General features: G+C 40.7%; 2 protein-coding genes and 1 long non-coding RNA gene across 9 annotated transcripts in view; 1 reads left to right on the top strand and 2 right to left on the bottom strand.

Annotated features, from left to right (window-relative positions):
- Nucleotides 1-6,487, bottom strand: part of LRIT1 (leucine rich repeat, Ig-like and transmembrane domains 1) — a 117,096-nt gene extending 110,609 nt beyond the window's left edge. For all 4 annotated transcript variants that reach the window (XM_085064115.1, XM_085064113.1, XM_085064112.1 and 1 more), the window contains exon 1: nucleotides 6,310-6,487. The gene's annotated coding sequence lies outside the window, so the exon portion shown is untranslated. The remainder of the gene's footprint in view (nucleotides 1-6,309) is intronic.
- A 7-nt stretch (nucleotides 6,488-6,494) lies between these two features.
- LOC146435516 (uncharacterized) lies at nucleotides 6,495-7,843 on the top strand. The gene is made up of 2 exons (XR_014852983.1): nucleotides 6,495-6,784; nucleotides 7,370-7,843. It is a non-coding gene; the product is annotated as an uncharacterized LOC146435516 (long non-coding RNA).
- Nucleotides 7,844-10,465: 2,622 nt separating this feature from the next.
- OGDHL (oxoglutarate dehydrogenase L) overlaps nucleotides 10,466-12,052 on the bottom strand; it is a 55,687-nt gene continuing 54,100 nt past the window's right edge. For all 4 annotated transcript variants that reach the window (XM_085064105.1, XM_085064104.1, XM_085064108.1 and 1 more), the window contains exons 22-23: nucleotides 11,416-11,570; nucleotides 10,466-10,706 (exon numbers count right to left, since the gene is read on the bottom strand). In XM_085064105.1, the coding sequence (XP_084920231.1) occupies nucleotides 10,583-10,706; nucleotides 11,416-11,570 (279 nt within the window). In that variant the 3' untranslated portion in view covers nucleotides 10,466-10,582. The remainder of the gene's footprint in view (nucleotides 10,707-11,415; nucleotides 11,571-12,052) is intronic.

Below are 12,052 nucleotides of genomic sequence, written 5' to 3' on the forward strand. Positions count from 1 at the left end.
GTGTGTCAAAGTAACACTCTCACTGTGTCCAGATTCAGTCCCCCTCCCTAGAGATGACAGAGGTATTAAACCAATATTCTTTAACAAAAAAAATACTCAAAGTTGAGCAAAGCAGGAATTGTATTGTCCCTTTAGAAGACTGAAATATTTTTGCCTTCTACAACTCCAATATAACAAGATTAGAAATTGAGAACATTCAGACTGAGCTGGATTGAGAAGATCAATAATTAAGCTTGGCACTGCTGGCCAGGGGCACTTTTTGCAGCAAGCTTTCACACAGAGAGCAAACTAGGTTTTCAGCACTTGCCCTGCACCTCAGGGAGTTTGTTTGCACCTCACTGTCACCCTGACCCTCCCTGCCACTACTGAGCATGTCCTGTCCATAACATAGCTCCAGCACAGCTCTCAACACAGGAAGGGCTTTCTCAAACCCACCTACTGCATTCGTCACTGGGACGCCAACAAATGGCTTTCTGCTCCGGCAGTAAATTGTTAATTGGCCTCTTAGGTAAATGCAAATTAATTAGACTAAATTAGTTTAAATAGTGCTAGTTCTGGGCAGGATTTACTCCCAAAAATAGCAGACTAAACTCCCCAGATCTCTTGAGCATGGAAAGCTGTGAACATCACTGGAATCAGATGAGCTCACTAGTGTGACTAGTGTTGGAGCAGATTTTTTTGTTTTGCTTTTTTGTTTGTTGGGGTGAGTTAATTTTGCTGTATGCAATGCCACGTGTAACATCATTCTGAGGACACTTCTGACATATCTCCAAGTTAGAATAACAGCAGTTTTGTAGGGAGATATTAAGCCTTAATAGAGCAACATGTTTAGCTGGAGTAAATACAAACAGGCTTTGAGGAACACAGAGCTGAAGGTGTAAAACAGCAAGCTTTCTAGACAAGCATGGTTTGAGGACAACTGCTCTGACTTGGCTTTAGAGTAATATTATGACCAAATTGTGAGAGTGAGACAAAAAATTAGCTGCACCTAAAAGAGACCTCATAGCTCCACATAAAGAGAACTCAGTCCCTGTTACTGTGTTTTTGTTACAGAAGGAAGAATTAAACACAAATTTGCAGTAACCCTTTCAGTTTGGTACCTGTCCCCCAAACACTACCTGCAGTTATTTGCCACAGCACTATCAGGCAGCTGGATAGGCCACTTGGACAAAGGCATGTAATTCTTTTTCAATTAAATATCCACTTTTTCCCCCTCAAAGTCTTCCTCATTTTTAAGGGGATTTTCTGCCCTGTAGATAATGATGGCCATTTGAAAACTGAATTTAGCCTCCAAGTCTTCTCTACAGTGACTTTCATCCACACAATTGTGATAAAGTCAAATCAGGAAGAAGAAAGCAGCCCCAGCAAATTATTCCAGTAGTAACACCAACTAAATTGCTGTGCAGCTTTTATGGTTTGACTAATTGTCTCATTAAGGCACATTTCTGATCACTGAAATGGATCTCAAGTATTATTAATCACTGAAAAAACTGTACCACTAAGAGCCTCTCTGCCTCCTATCGTTGGCACTCTTTGCAATGGAAAAGGCTCACAGGTTCCTGTTGATTGGAGTCCTGCTGCTGCACAGTTGGCAGTCAAATGGTACTAATGGCACAATAACCCAATATAACTAAAATAGTTATGCCTTTCACAGTAACAATCTCTTAAAACATGATTAAGCTCTATCATGTGCGTTTCCTCGTGTTTTGCAAATGGCTCCAAAAAATCTGACAATTTTTCCAGTAATTTCTTCAACAGGAGGGGGAAAATATATATAAAAAATCATTAGCTATCAAGAAACAAATTAAAAACACTCGATAAATTCTAAAGAAAAGATGAAAACAACTGCAAGCGTGGGCTGCACAGCAGCATGGTTGTGTGGCACCCAGTCCACTCCCCTTTGCAGAACACACCTCCAAAGACTGGGTTTGTCACAGTTATTTGCAGGCACTTCAGTGAACCTTAGTTTAGGAACCCTGGGCTACCTCTCTAACTGGTGGAGAGAGGCACCTCCACAAAGCAGTTCAGATCTCTACAAAGTACAGACTGTACCAAGCATCTCTGGGCTCCTAATTTAGGTGTTTTATTGGTGTTTGGTTTCAAACAATATTAGGAAAGATGAAGCTTCCTCCTCATATAAGGAGCACGCTTAAAGAAGGAGCAAACTGGCATTATCCAAGACACTACTGACGCGCTCTCTTCATTCCCAGCAAACAGGAAGCCTTTGCTTTTGGCCATCTCTCCCAGTGGCTGCACCAGCCATACACTGCAATAAGACAATGCTCCTTACAAGGGGAAGCATGGGGGTGTTTATCCCACCATTATCATATTAAGGACAGCAGGCACCTAATTTTCAAGTAGCGAATTTTCAGAAGCCTAATGCAAAAGTGGCACAGCTATTGCTGCAAGACATGCATACTTTCATGGTTACCAGTTTGATCAAGAGAAAAACCTACTTGCAAATCTGTGCAGATACAAGTGGTGCATGGGAAGGAAATGATAATGGTAATCCTCAGTATAAGCTCCTTCCAGCGAGAGACAAGATGCATCACTAATTTCAAATTAAATCGATTTGAAATGTGGGTGTTCACTTGGTACAGCTTTCAGTTTTGATCAGCTTTGCAAGGCAGTTTTAAGAAAAGACAGGGTTATTCTGCACAAGCACAGAGGCACTTTTCAGGCACATAAATATTTGCTCACATATAGGTGTATATGTACATGTACACCCAGGAATGCACCCACCGAGGTCATATGAAGTATAGCCAGAAACATCACAAACAAGTGGTCTTTGTCGGAGGCTTTGGAATTAATTCTGGAGAACAGGATATGGATACAGAGACCTCCTTCCCTTTGGGCTTTGTAACAGAGACAGGTACCACAAAGTTGAATTTTTAATAGATCTATGGAGCTCATGAGCTGTGCAATATTGTGCCCACCATGACAAATATGAGTTTACGATGAGTCTAATGAGGGACCTCAGGGTTGTGATAAAGACCTAGTGAAATAAAAATGGAAAAAACAAAAATAATCACACTCCATGTAGCATGTCCCTAATTTTTTAATGCACATAAATATCAGAACAGTAATGCTGAAAAGAAGGAATACCAGATTTTTTTTTTTCTGGCAGTCCCTTCAGAAGCTATTTATGAGCAGTCATAAACTGACATGTACACACAGATATATTTTCCTGAAGCCTGTAAAGTTTTGTCTAAGCAAAAGCTCCAGAATATGTGTGTGTAAATAAATTAAAGACTGTCTGGTTTATAATGAGAAGGGTGTATTGTGGTATAAATATTGCAGAGCACATTAAATAAACATGGTCACATATGACCAGGTATCTATTAAATGAGCACATCACAGGAGAACTTAATTATCTAAGAGTGTAACTAGGAACTGTTTAGAATCACTGGAGATTAAGTTGCTTTATTTCTGTTTATCTTTCCTTCTGAATAGGCAGTAAGTCGTTGCAATGAAGAGTCCCTGAGCAACACAGAGCTTCAGTTCTTCACGAACTCTAAGATGACAGTTTTGTCAACACCAGTTTGAAGTCAGGATAAGCCAAAAATTTTACTGAATGTAATTTTGTGCAAAATGGGCTGGCACAAAACAGTATTTTAAGCTGTAAGAGTACAAAATATTTACAGATACCTTATGCTGCTCAGGGGAAAGAGGAAAACTTTAATGGTAAGTATATATTTGTCGCACTTATTACAGCCTAAAAAAGTATATAAGGACTTCTTCAAAACTGATTTGTAGTGTCAGAAGACTACAATCCTGAGACTAACACATAACTTTACCATATTAATAAGATTTTTCTAGATTTGACAAGTTATTGGGGTTCAATCCACATGCAAAAACACTAATGTTGATGGAATTTAATTTTGTTTGGGCCACAAAACTCATGAAGAAAACTGTCCACTATCCATCCTATACAATATAACCAACATTGCAAACATGGATTAATTAAGGATATGTTTGGGCAAACTGCTGTACCACAAAGAACAACTCATGGAGGATTTAATCACATAAAATTACTGAAAGCAAGTTGAAGCCAATCCCCTTAAATTACTTAAGTACTGCTTAAACCCTGTGATTAACATATAGTAATAAATATTTCATCTTAAACAAGCCTACTGGGAGCAGTTTGTTAAACATTTATTTCTAGTCATGGGAAATTATGTACAGTCATTTTGTCATGTTCTATATTAGATAATTTTATCTTGTTTTACCCCCAGCAGTGGGTACACTCATTTGGGGAAATATAATCTTTCCTCTAATGTGTATGAAACGTACTCTTCCATATATCTTTTGGATTTTGCTAATTAACTTTACCCTTGCAAAGTCCTGGCCAGCACACAGGGGCTGCTCACATTTACTTCCCAGCCTCTCCTGTGGAAATGACTCACTCCAGAAAGGGAAGCTTTAGTGGGAATCCCAGCAAGGCTATGCAGGGCATCACTGCAGAGTTAACCCCACAGCCTGGGCAAGGTCACTTTGGGACAGCAGAGTGAAGAACAAGGTCTCCTCTATGGCACAGCCAAGCCCCAGACACAGGGTGCCAGGGCTGTGTTTTCAGGCACCTTCTAGCACTGATCTGCACTTTTTCTGTCAGCCCAGGTAGCATCACAGGTGCATGGGGAATTCTGTGAGCACTAAACATCACTGCCGCTCAACCATGTCTATGTGCAGACAGCTGTTACTGCACTGCCGGTGGAATTCCAAGCGCAATGCAGTCACTTAAACCGGCACTACCCTTTATAGGGATAATCTAATACCCACCCAAGGAAAATAACTGAGAGCCAAGCTGAGCTCTCACACAGACCTCCTCCTCTTGTGGCAGGCTGAATGCACCCTCTCTTGAAGGGGAGGAGAATTTAAGGTTGGCTGTGCATGACATGGGCAGTGAAAGTGTCTATGTGCTCTTTTATAAGAGCATCAGTGGATTTACAAGCCATTGAACAGGAAGTAAGGATTTCTGAAATTGTATTTCAGGGTTTCACACAGCATCTTTAGTGATGACTACAACTGTTTTCCCCTCTAAACAAATTAGATTTCCATTTGCCATTAATGACTGAATCACTTAAATATCACAAAGGAACTGCCTGGTGCACTTATTAATAATTGAAAACTTTGAGGAAATCTGTGAAACATTTTCAATCAAAGCTAATAATTCTCTAAAATATTATTTTTCCTGAATAATTACTCCTTTTGTTCTTTTATTCCTTTTGGATAATAGGCTACATCTTAAATAATGGCATTAAAAAACCTGAATTAACAGTTAAGAGGTATCTAAAACCAGAAGTGCTTTCAATGTTAAATGGCATGAATTAGAAAAGAAAAAATACTCATCTGTTTCCTTCTTGCAAGTATGTTGAATTTCTATTTTAGACTGCATGCTGTTCCCTGATATCTTACACCAATGATTAAGAAAATGTACCCACTTAATCTCTGTCCTTGTTCTGCATAAACACAAAAAAACCTTTCAATTATCTTTTTAATCAGTAGAGTCCAGGAAATCAAGAAACTTGTTGCGACACTACTGGAGTTTGCAGAACTACTAAACGGCAAAAAGGAACAAAAAACACCCCCAAAAAACCCAAAACAACCAAAAAAAAACCCACAAGAAACTTTTTTATCAGAGCTAATAGGAATCTTGAATGCTTCTATCATTCAAAGTTTCATATTGTAGTTATTCTACTTGATAGCCTTTGCTACTCAAGAACAAAAGCAGAAATATATTTGCAAAATTACCCACACCTGCAAAGATTTTTTTTTTTGGTTTCTAAAATGGTGTGTTTTCATCAGCACAGAAAGGTTGTCTGTCAGGTGCTGACCAAAGCTGTGAGACCTGCAATCTTGTGCACAGGACATGGGAAGAGGGAGAAGCAGAGGTTCAGTGTCTGTCCATCCCAGCAGGTCTCACCTGGGCATGATGGCTGTGGCCTGGAAAAAGCCAGGTCATTCTACACCTCTCCCCAGGAAAGAACTAATTTTTTAAGTGTTTGCTTTGTTGGGTTTTTTTTGCAAACAGAACAAAATGCGTTTCTTTACCACATTCCACCCACAGGTCTCCTTACTTTTCCCAAAGCAGCCTCACTGCCCTCACACTGCAAGTGGCAGTACTTTACAGCCCAAGCAGCTTTCACCACTGGCTCGCCTCAGAAACCCACAGCCACACTGTGTGCTTCACTCTGGGCCTTACAGCCCTCAGCAGCTCTGACAAAGAATATTAATTAATAATTCAAAGAATAGTGTTCCCTTCATCCCAGGGGCAGGACAAGACATCCTTACCCATTCCCAGTTTCTTACCTGCCCGTAGAAAGTGCAAGTATCCAGGAGCCTGAAGCCTCTTTTCCTTGCTGGGCCTTTCCCAGCAGCTGCCCTCAGCCTTGTTCCCCTCACCTCAACTCCTTTCTACTGCGGAAATGGCAGCGACACCTCACAAGGCCCTCAGCAGGGCACAGCCCTCCATTCTGAGAAAACAAGGTGAAGGACTTGCAGTATTCAGGGCAGGACAGCAAACTAGAGAGAGATGGGCCAGCTGGGGCCAAAAGCAGGCTTTAACCCCCACAGCACACAGGCCAGTCCCATCAGCCATAATTAACTATCCTCACTGTGCTGCACTGTTCGTTAACCTGCCAGGAGCCATCGCATCCCACAGCCCAGCACCATCCTGAGGAGCTGCCTGAAAGTCCAAAACATTCTGAATTCACTGAACCAATGTCAAAGACAACACTACGCTTTTTTTCTTCCATCTTTGACCAGACTTGTTAACTTTGCACAGGTATTCTATCTGCTTTTAGGGCTGTCCTGGCTTTGATTATTGAGTGTGCCTCTAGTTCACATTTTAAACAATGTTCAAAGTAATCTATGTCAACAGCAATTAAAAGGATATATATATATATATATATATATATATATATATATATATATATATATATATATAAAAAGGATATATATATATCCTTTTAATTGCTGTTATATATCTATATATAGATATATATAGATATATCCCCTTTTATATATGCATGTATATATGCACATATATATGCATGTGTGAAAGCATATAGAAGTTCCCAAGCTTTCATTTTGTTATTCTTAGCAGCAGTGGGTATTCCCAGCCCTGTGTCAGAGGGAGAACATCTGCTGGTTGTGCATCCAGGTAAGAGCTACTCAGAGCTGTTGGCACAGCAGCCAGAGGGTCTAGCAAGGGATACTTAAAACAAAAGAAACAGACAACACCCCCCAAGGCACACACTTTCATCCACTCAGTTCAAACAATGCACACACATTTCTGGTTTTTGTCTAGACTCTTACATTAATTTTTAGCTCCTGGAACAAACAGAATGGTTTCTTTTCTGGAGAACAGGTTACTCCTCCGCTCTAGCACAGACTCCAGCTGTACCATGGGCAGAGCAAAGGCTTCCACCAAACACACCCCTGCTGTCAGTGCAGCTCATCAGGAATGAAGAACAATTCTGTGACAGAAGCTGATTGTCTTAGCAAGTCTTGCAGCTGTGGGCATGCACAGCATGGTGTGTCCTCCACAGCTACGATGAAGTCACCTCTCACATTTGCTGTTTCTTCCGAGTTGCAAAGCTGTAATTTGCATTTCAGTGCTGACTTTTTTCAGAAGAGGTCTATATAATACTTCAGTTCTTTTCAAACGTTCTATAAAGATTAATCTTTTAATCATTTTCCGTGTCAAAGCTGAAGACACAACATTTAGAGAAATTACTTACAATTTTTAGAAATTAGAGATGATAACTCCAGTCTAGTTCCAGTATTTTAAAAACGCATTTATCTATTATTTCAGAAAATTAGAAAACAATTAAACAAAATTTTCTGATAAAAACTCAATGTTATTGCCAATTTTAACTCAATCATTTTGAACACTTATCTTTTTCTAGTCCAAATGCTGTCTCCCTCACTGCTTCTGTATTTAAGCCACCATTGAGGAAACAAACAAAAAATGAAAAAATGAGCTGCCTTAGCACTCTCACAAATGGGATGTTAATGTCCTCACTCAAAGGAGAAACTGTCAAAAAGAACAGCCATAACAGAGAATTTTCTTCTTATGTACTTTTATTTTATTGGGGTTTTTTTACATCTTTGATGGAATTTTTATGCAACTATTATGCCACAATCTATGATGCACAATGAGAGAGGAAATCTGTCATTTACCATTTATATTTCTATGTTAATTTTTTTTTCTACCTCTGCATATAATGCAGCATAAGTGCATTGATCATATTTCATGCAGCACTGACTGCCTTATGCAAACTGAGAATACAATAGAGCCAGCAATATTTAGCTGCACTCAATTCTTGCTACAGAAACAAGCATTCATAATAGCATTAAAATACTTTGGGTGATGGTTACTGTGTATCAGCTTAATGTTTTGAGCTATAGAAAGGGATAGGAGACAACATTTGTGGCTGTCAACTGCAGTACTTTCCAACTTCATTAGGTTTCAAAAGACTGAATTAGCTTAAATGCTTCACTGAGAGAAAAACCCCAGGGCAACCAGCCTGATTTAAAAGGATGCTACAGAGTTTCACAAACATTAGACTAAGTTCAGTTCTGGATACCATGGTAAGTACCTTACCATATCAGTTCTCTGCTCTGACAGGAGGATGTTTTTTCACCACCATGGTGTATCCAAGCCAAATAAAAGGGTAGCATAAGGCACGCATGCCTTTCTGGTAACCTGCCTGGGTACGTAGTACCTGATCATAGCTAAAAGTTTTTAATACAGCTTTTTGAAGAGACAAGAAGCTTTCCCGCGTCACCCAACTCTTTGAATCAGACATAAACTGCCGTGCTTTGTTATGTCACAGTCAATACAGCAGAAGGGCAAAACGTACTCCCAGAGCAAAAGCATGTCCAAGGAGCATGTTCAGGACAGGGAAGTGGAGAAGGGGTGAAGTCTCATCTCTGTGTTTTCTAGTCAACTTGTTATGCTGTCTCCAGGGGGCTGCTCAGCACATCCAGCCAAACTCTCCAGGCACTGCTGGGGCACAGGGCCTTTGTGCAGCTGCTGGCAGCTCCCTGCTCCAGCACAGGCGTGGCCATTCCTCTGCACCCCACTGACACTGCTCACCTCACCATTCCCTCTGCCAGCCAGCACAGAGGGCAAAGTGTCTCCTGCCACTACAAGGGTTAGTGCTGCAGAAACCTGCTGTCACAAGGTCCACTCAGAGCCAAGTCCTCCTGGGGCAGAGGGAACAGGACTTCTGACAATACTAGTTCTTACATCAAGAGGGGAGGGGAAAGCAGGGCTCACCTGCCTTCTAGCACTGTGGAGACAGAACAAGCAATGGTTCTCGGACCATCCTGCCAGGAAGCCAAGCACTACCTCCTGGGAAGAGAAACAGCCTCTGCTGCTCTTTCCCCTCCAGCACCTGCTGTACATCAGCCCCCTGACACAGAGCAGCTCTTGAGGTGGTTCACTTTTACGTCCATACCATAAGTACATGGCAATTGCTATCCTAATTGACAAATAAGGGACAATAAAAAAAAAAATCAATTACTACTTGTGCAAAACCACAGCATGTGCCTTTGGTAAATCAGCAGCTGTTGCTTGCCCACCTTCCTCAAAAAAGAGTGAGTGAATCAGGAATAGCCACTTCAGAGTTGAATTTGTATCAGCATGAAGATGTGAGGCAGGGAATAGCACTGGACAAAGCAGGAACCCATTGCTTGTTGCAAAAATAGAGATTTCTAGTCCGAACACAATCTTTTAATGGTCAAAGAAAAGCAGATTCTAGCAGTATGGTGAGGGAAAAGGTGTTCATCCAAAACAAGGATGTTTACAGGAACCCACCATTTCCTAATACCACACTGCATTAAAGCAGGCAGCCCAGGGAGTAGGAGCACCTCTTACATTTGATGCTGAATTGTGCTGGTGATCACCCACTGCTCTGTCAGCTGTGGTCTCATACACACTTCTTCCCTCCTCAACTACCCTAAACAACCTTTACTTTGTCCCTTTTACTTCTGCCCTCCTTGAACTCATATCTAAGTGGTCCACTACTTACTGTTAACCCCCAGCTGAACAACTTTGTAACGTGACTCCCTATTTCCAGACTCCTCCTCTCATCATCACGTTACCTCACCACGTCCTTCCAACAAACCTTCTCTACCAAAGTCATTACCAACTCTGCTTTTCAACTTCATTACTCTTCTCTGATACACAGACAGAAATAAGTAATTTATTTTCCTTGCAGTAATGCCTCTTGTGTGCGTAACTATCATGCTGTCCATGCCTGCTCTACTTACAGTAATTAGGCAGAGCCCACAGACTGAGATATAAGCCTCACCAAGCCAGACATTGCATCCTCGGATAGGAGAAGCTTCTTGTGTCAAAGAGGTCCCAATTTAAACAGACAAGTGACAAAAAATGGTGGAAGGTAAGTTGGAATTGTTTTTTCCTTATAAACTGGGGAGCAAGGTACAGAGTAACGAAGTCAGCTGCTGGATCCTTTTATTTGGTAAAGCAAAAATACATTATTTGCAGTATTCTCCCCATCTTCCTTTTGGATGCAGTGTTTTGAGAGACTACGAGGTCAGCGCTCTGCAGTTAGAATGTCTTTCCCTCAAAGGCCTCCAGGTTGAAAGCTGTATCCAAGAACCTTCTGAGTGACACCAGATGCATATTCTTGTTGCCTGTGGCAGCTGCAGCAGCAGGCTCTCGGCCAACATACCTTCATTACAAAAAGAATTGGACAGACAAATGAGGTGAGAGGAGAGACTATTTTTATTTTGACAATAACAAGCATTAGAACATGCTGTTTAATGCATTCAAGTGAGCTTGGCAGATCTGGATATTTAGGCATCAATTTTTCTTAAACAAAAATCAATCTGAGCTGCACCAAGTTATACCTTCTGGTCAGCTTCTCCCTTTTTCTGCCCTCCCATCATTACTAAGTTGCATTTTTCCCCCATCCCTCCCAGGGCAGCCAGCTACACTGTCTCATAATTAGATAACTTGCTTTTGGCAGTGAAGACTCTCATTCCTTTGACAGCTGCATGGGCAAATCTGAGAGTCAATCATCTAAAATAAATGCTAAGGTGCCTGGACTGAGCTCTTGCAACAGCTGTTTCCTCCAGAAACCTAACATCTGGAATTAAATTCTTACAATGACAGAATCTTAGACAAAAGAGAGCTAAGTACTGTGCTAAGTGGTAATAAATACAGACCTCGTTGCTACTGACTTTTTTTTAGATCTACAAGAAGGAGCAATATATGCATGTTGTATTTGAGAAATACTAGTCAAGACTTTTCCCTCCTTCACCCAAGAACCCAGGTTTTAATTTGTGAAGAACTTGACTTACCCATGAAAACAACCCCAACCAAATTTAAAAGCAAACAAATCAGCCCAGGAGACAGAGCAAGTGTTTAAAGTCTCATACCAGATAGGTCGAGTGTGGTTCACAATTGTGCGGAAACGAGGTTTGACATAATCATAATAGCCACTGTTTTTGTGCTCCTCCTGACACCAAACTAGATCAGCAGTTGGATATTTCTCAAGTTCTTCTTTCAGCAAGTCAAAGGGGAATGGTGAGATCTGAAAAAGGAGGGTAATAATTGGCAAGGCTTTCTCTTACGTGGTACTAGCCCTTGGTGAGTCATTACTGTTTCATGGAGAGTGACTCATGTTTCGCTAATTGATTGAGTGCTCAGAAATGAATACACAAGTATTTTATAGTTGTATTAGTATGAACAGATCATAGTCCAGACCACCAGCACCCCTAGAGCTTTTTTAGTGAAGTAGCTGTAGCAGGTCCTTAATCAGTGAATGACAATATAGCTTCAAAGTGTACTATTCCGAACATTTATACCTAGCAGACTGCGTATATAAATTTAAGGTGCCATCATATTGCTATCTTCACTTTGTTATAGAAAAGTTATCAAGCTTTCTGGATCTCAATGTCCAGCATACTAATAATGTGTTCCTTCTCCACAAGGCCATGAAGGATTAGAATTTCTCTTGTAAGATGCTAAGTGCTAGAAAAATGCTATCACTATCCATTCTAGGAGTGGTATCTA

Source organism: Lichenostomus cassidix, chromosome 6 (assembly GCF_008360975.1).
Source record: "Lichenostomus cassidix isolate B80296 chromosome 6, HeHo_3.0, whole genome shotgun sequence".
NCBI lineage: Eukaryota > Metazoa > Chordata > Aves > Passeriformes > Meliphagidae > Lichenostomus > Lichenostomus cassidix.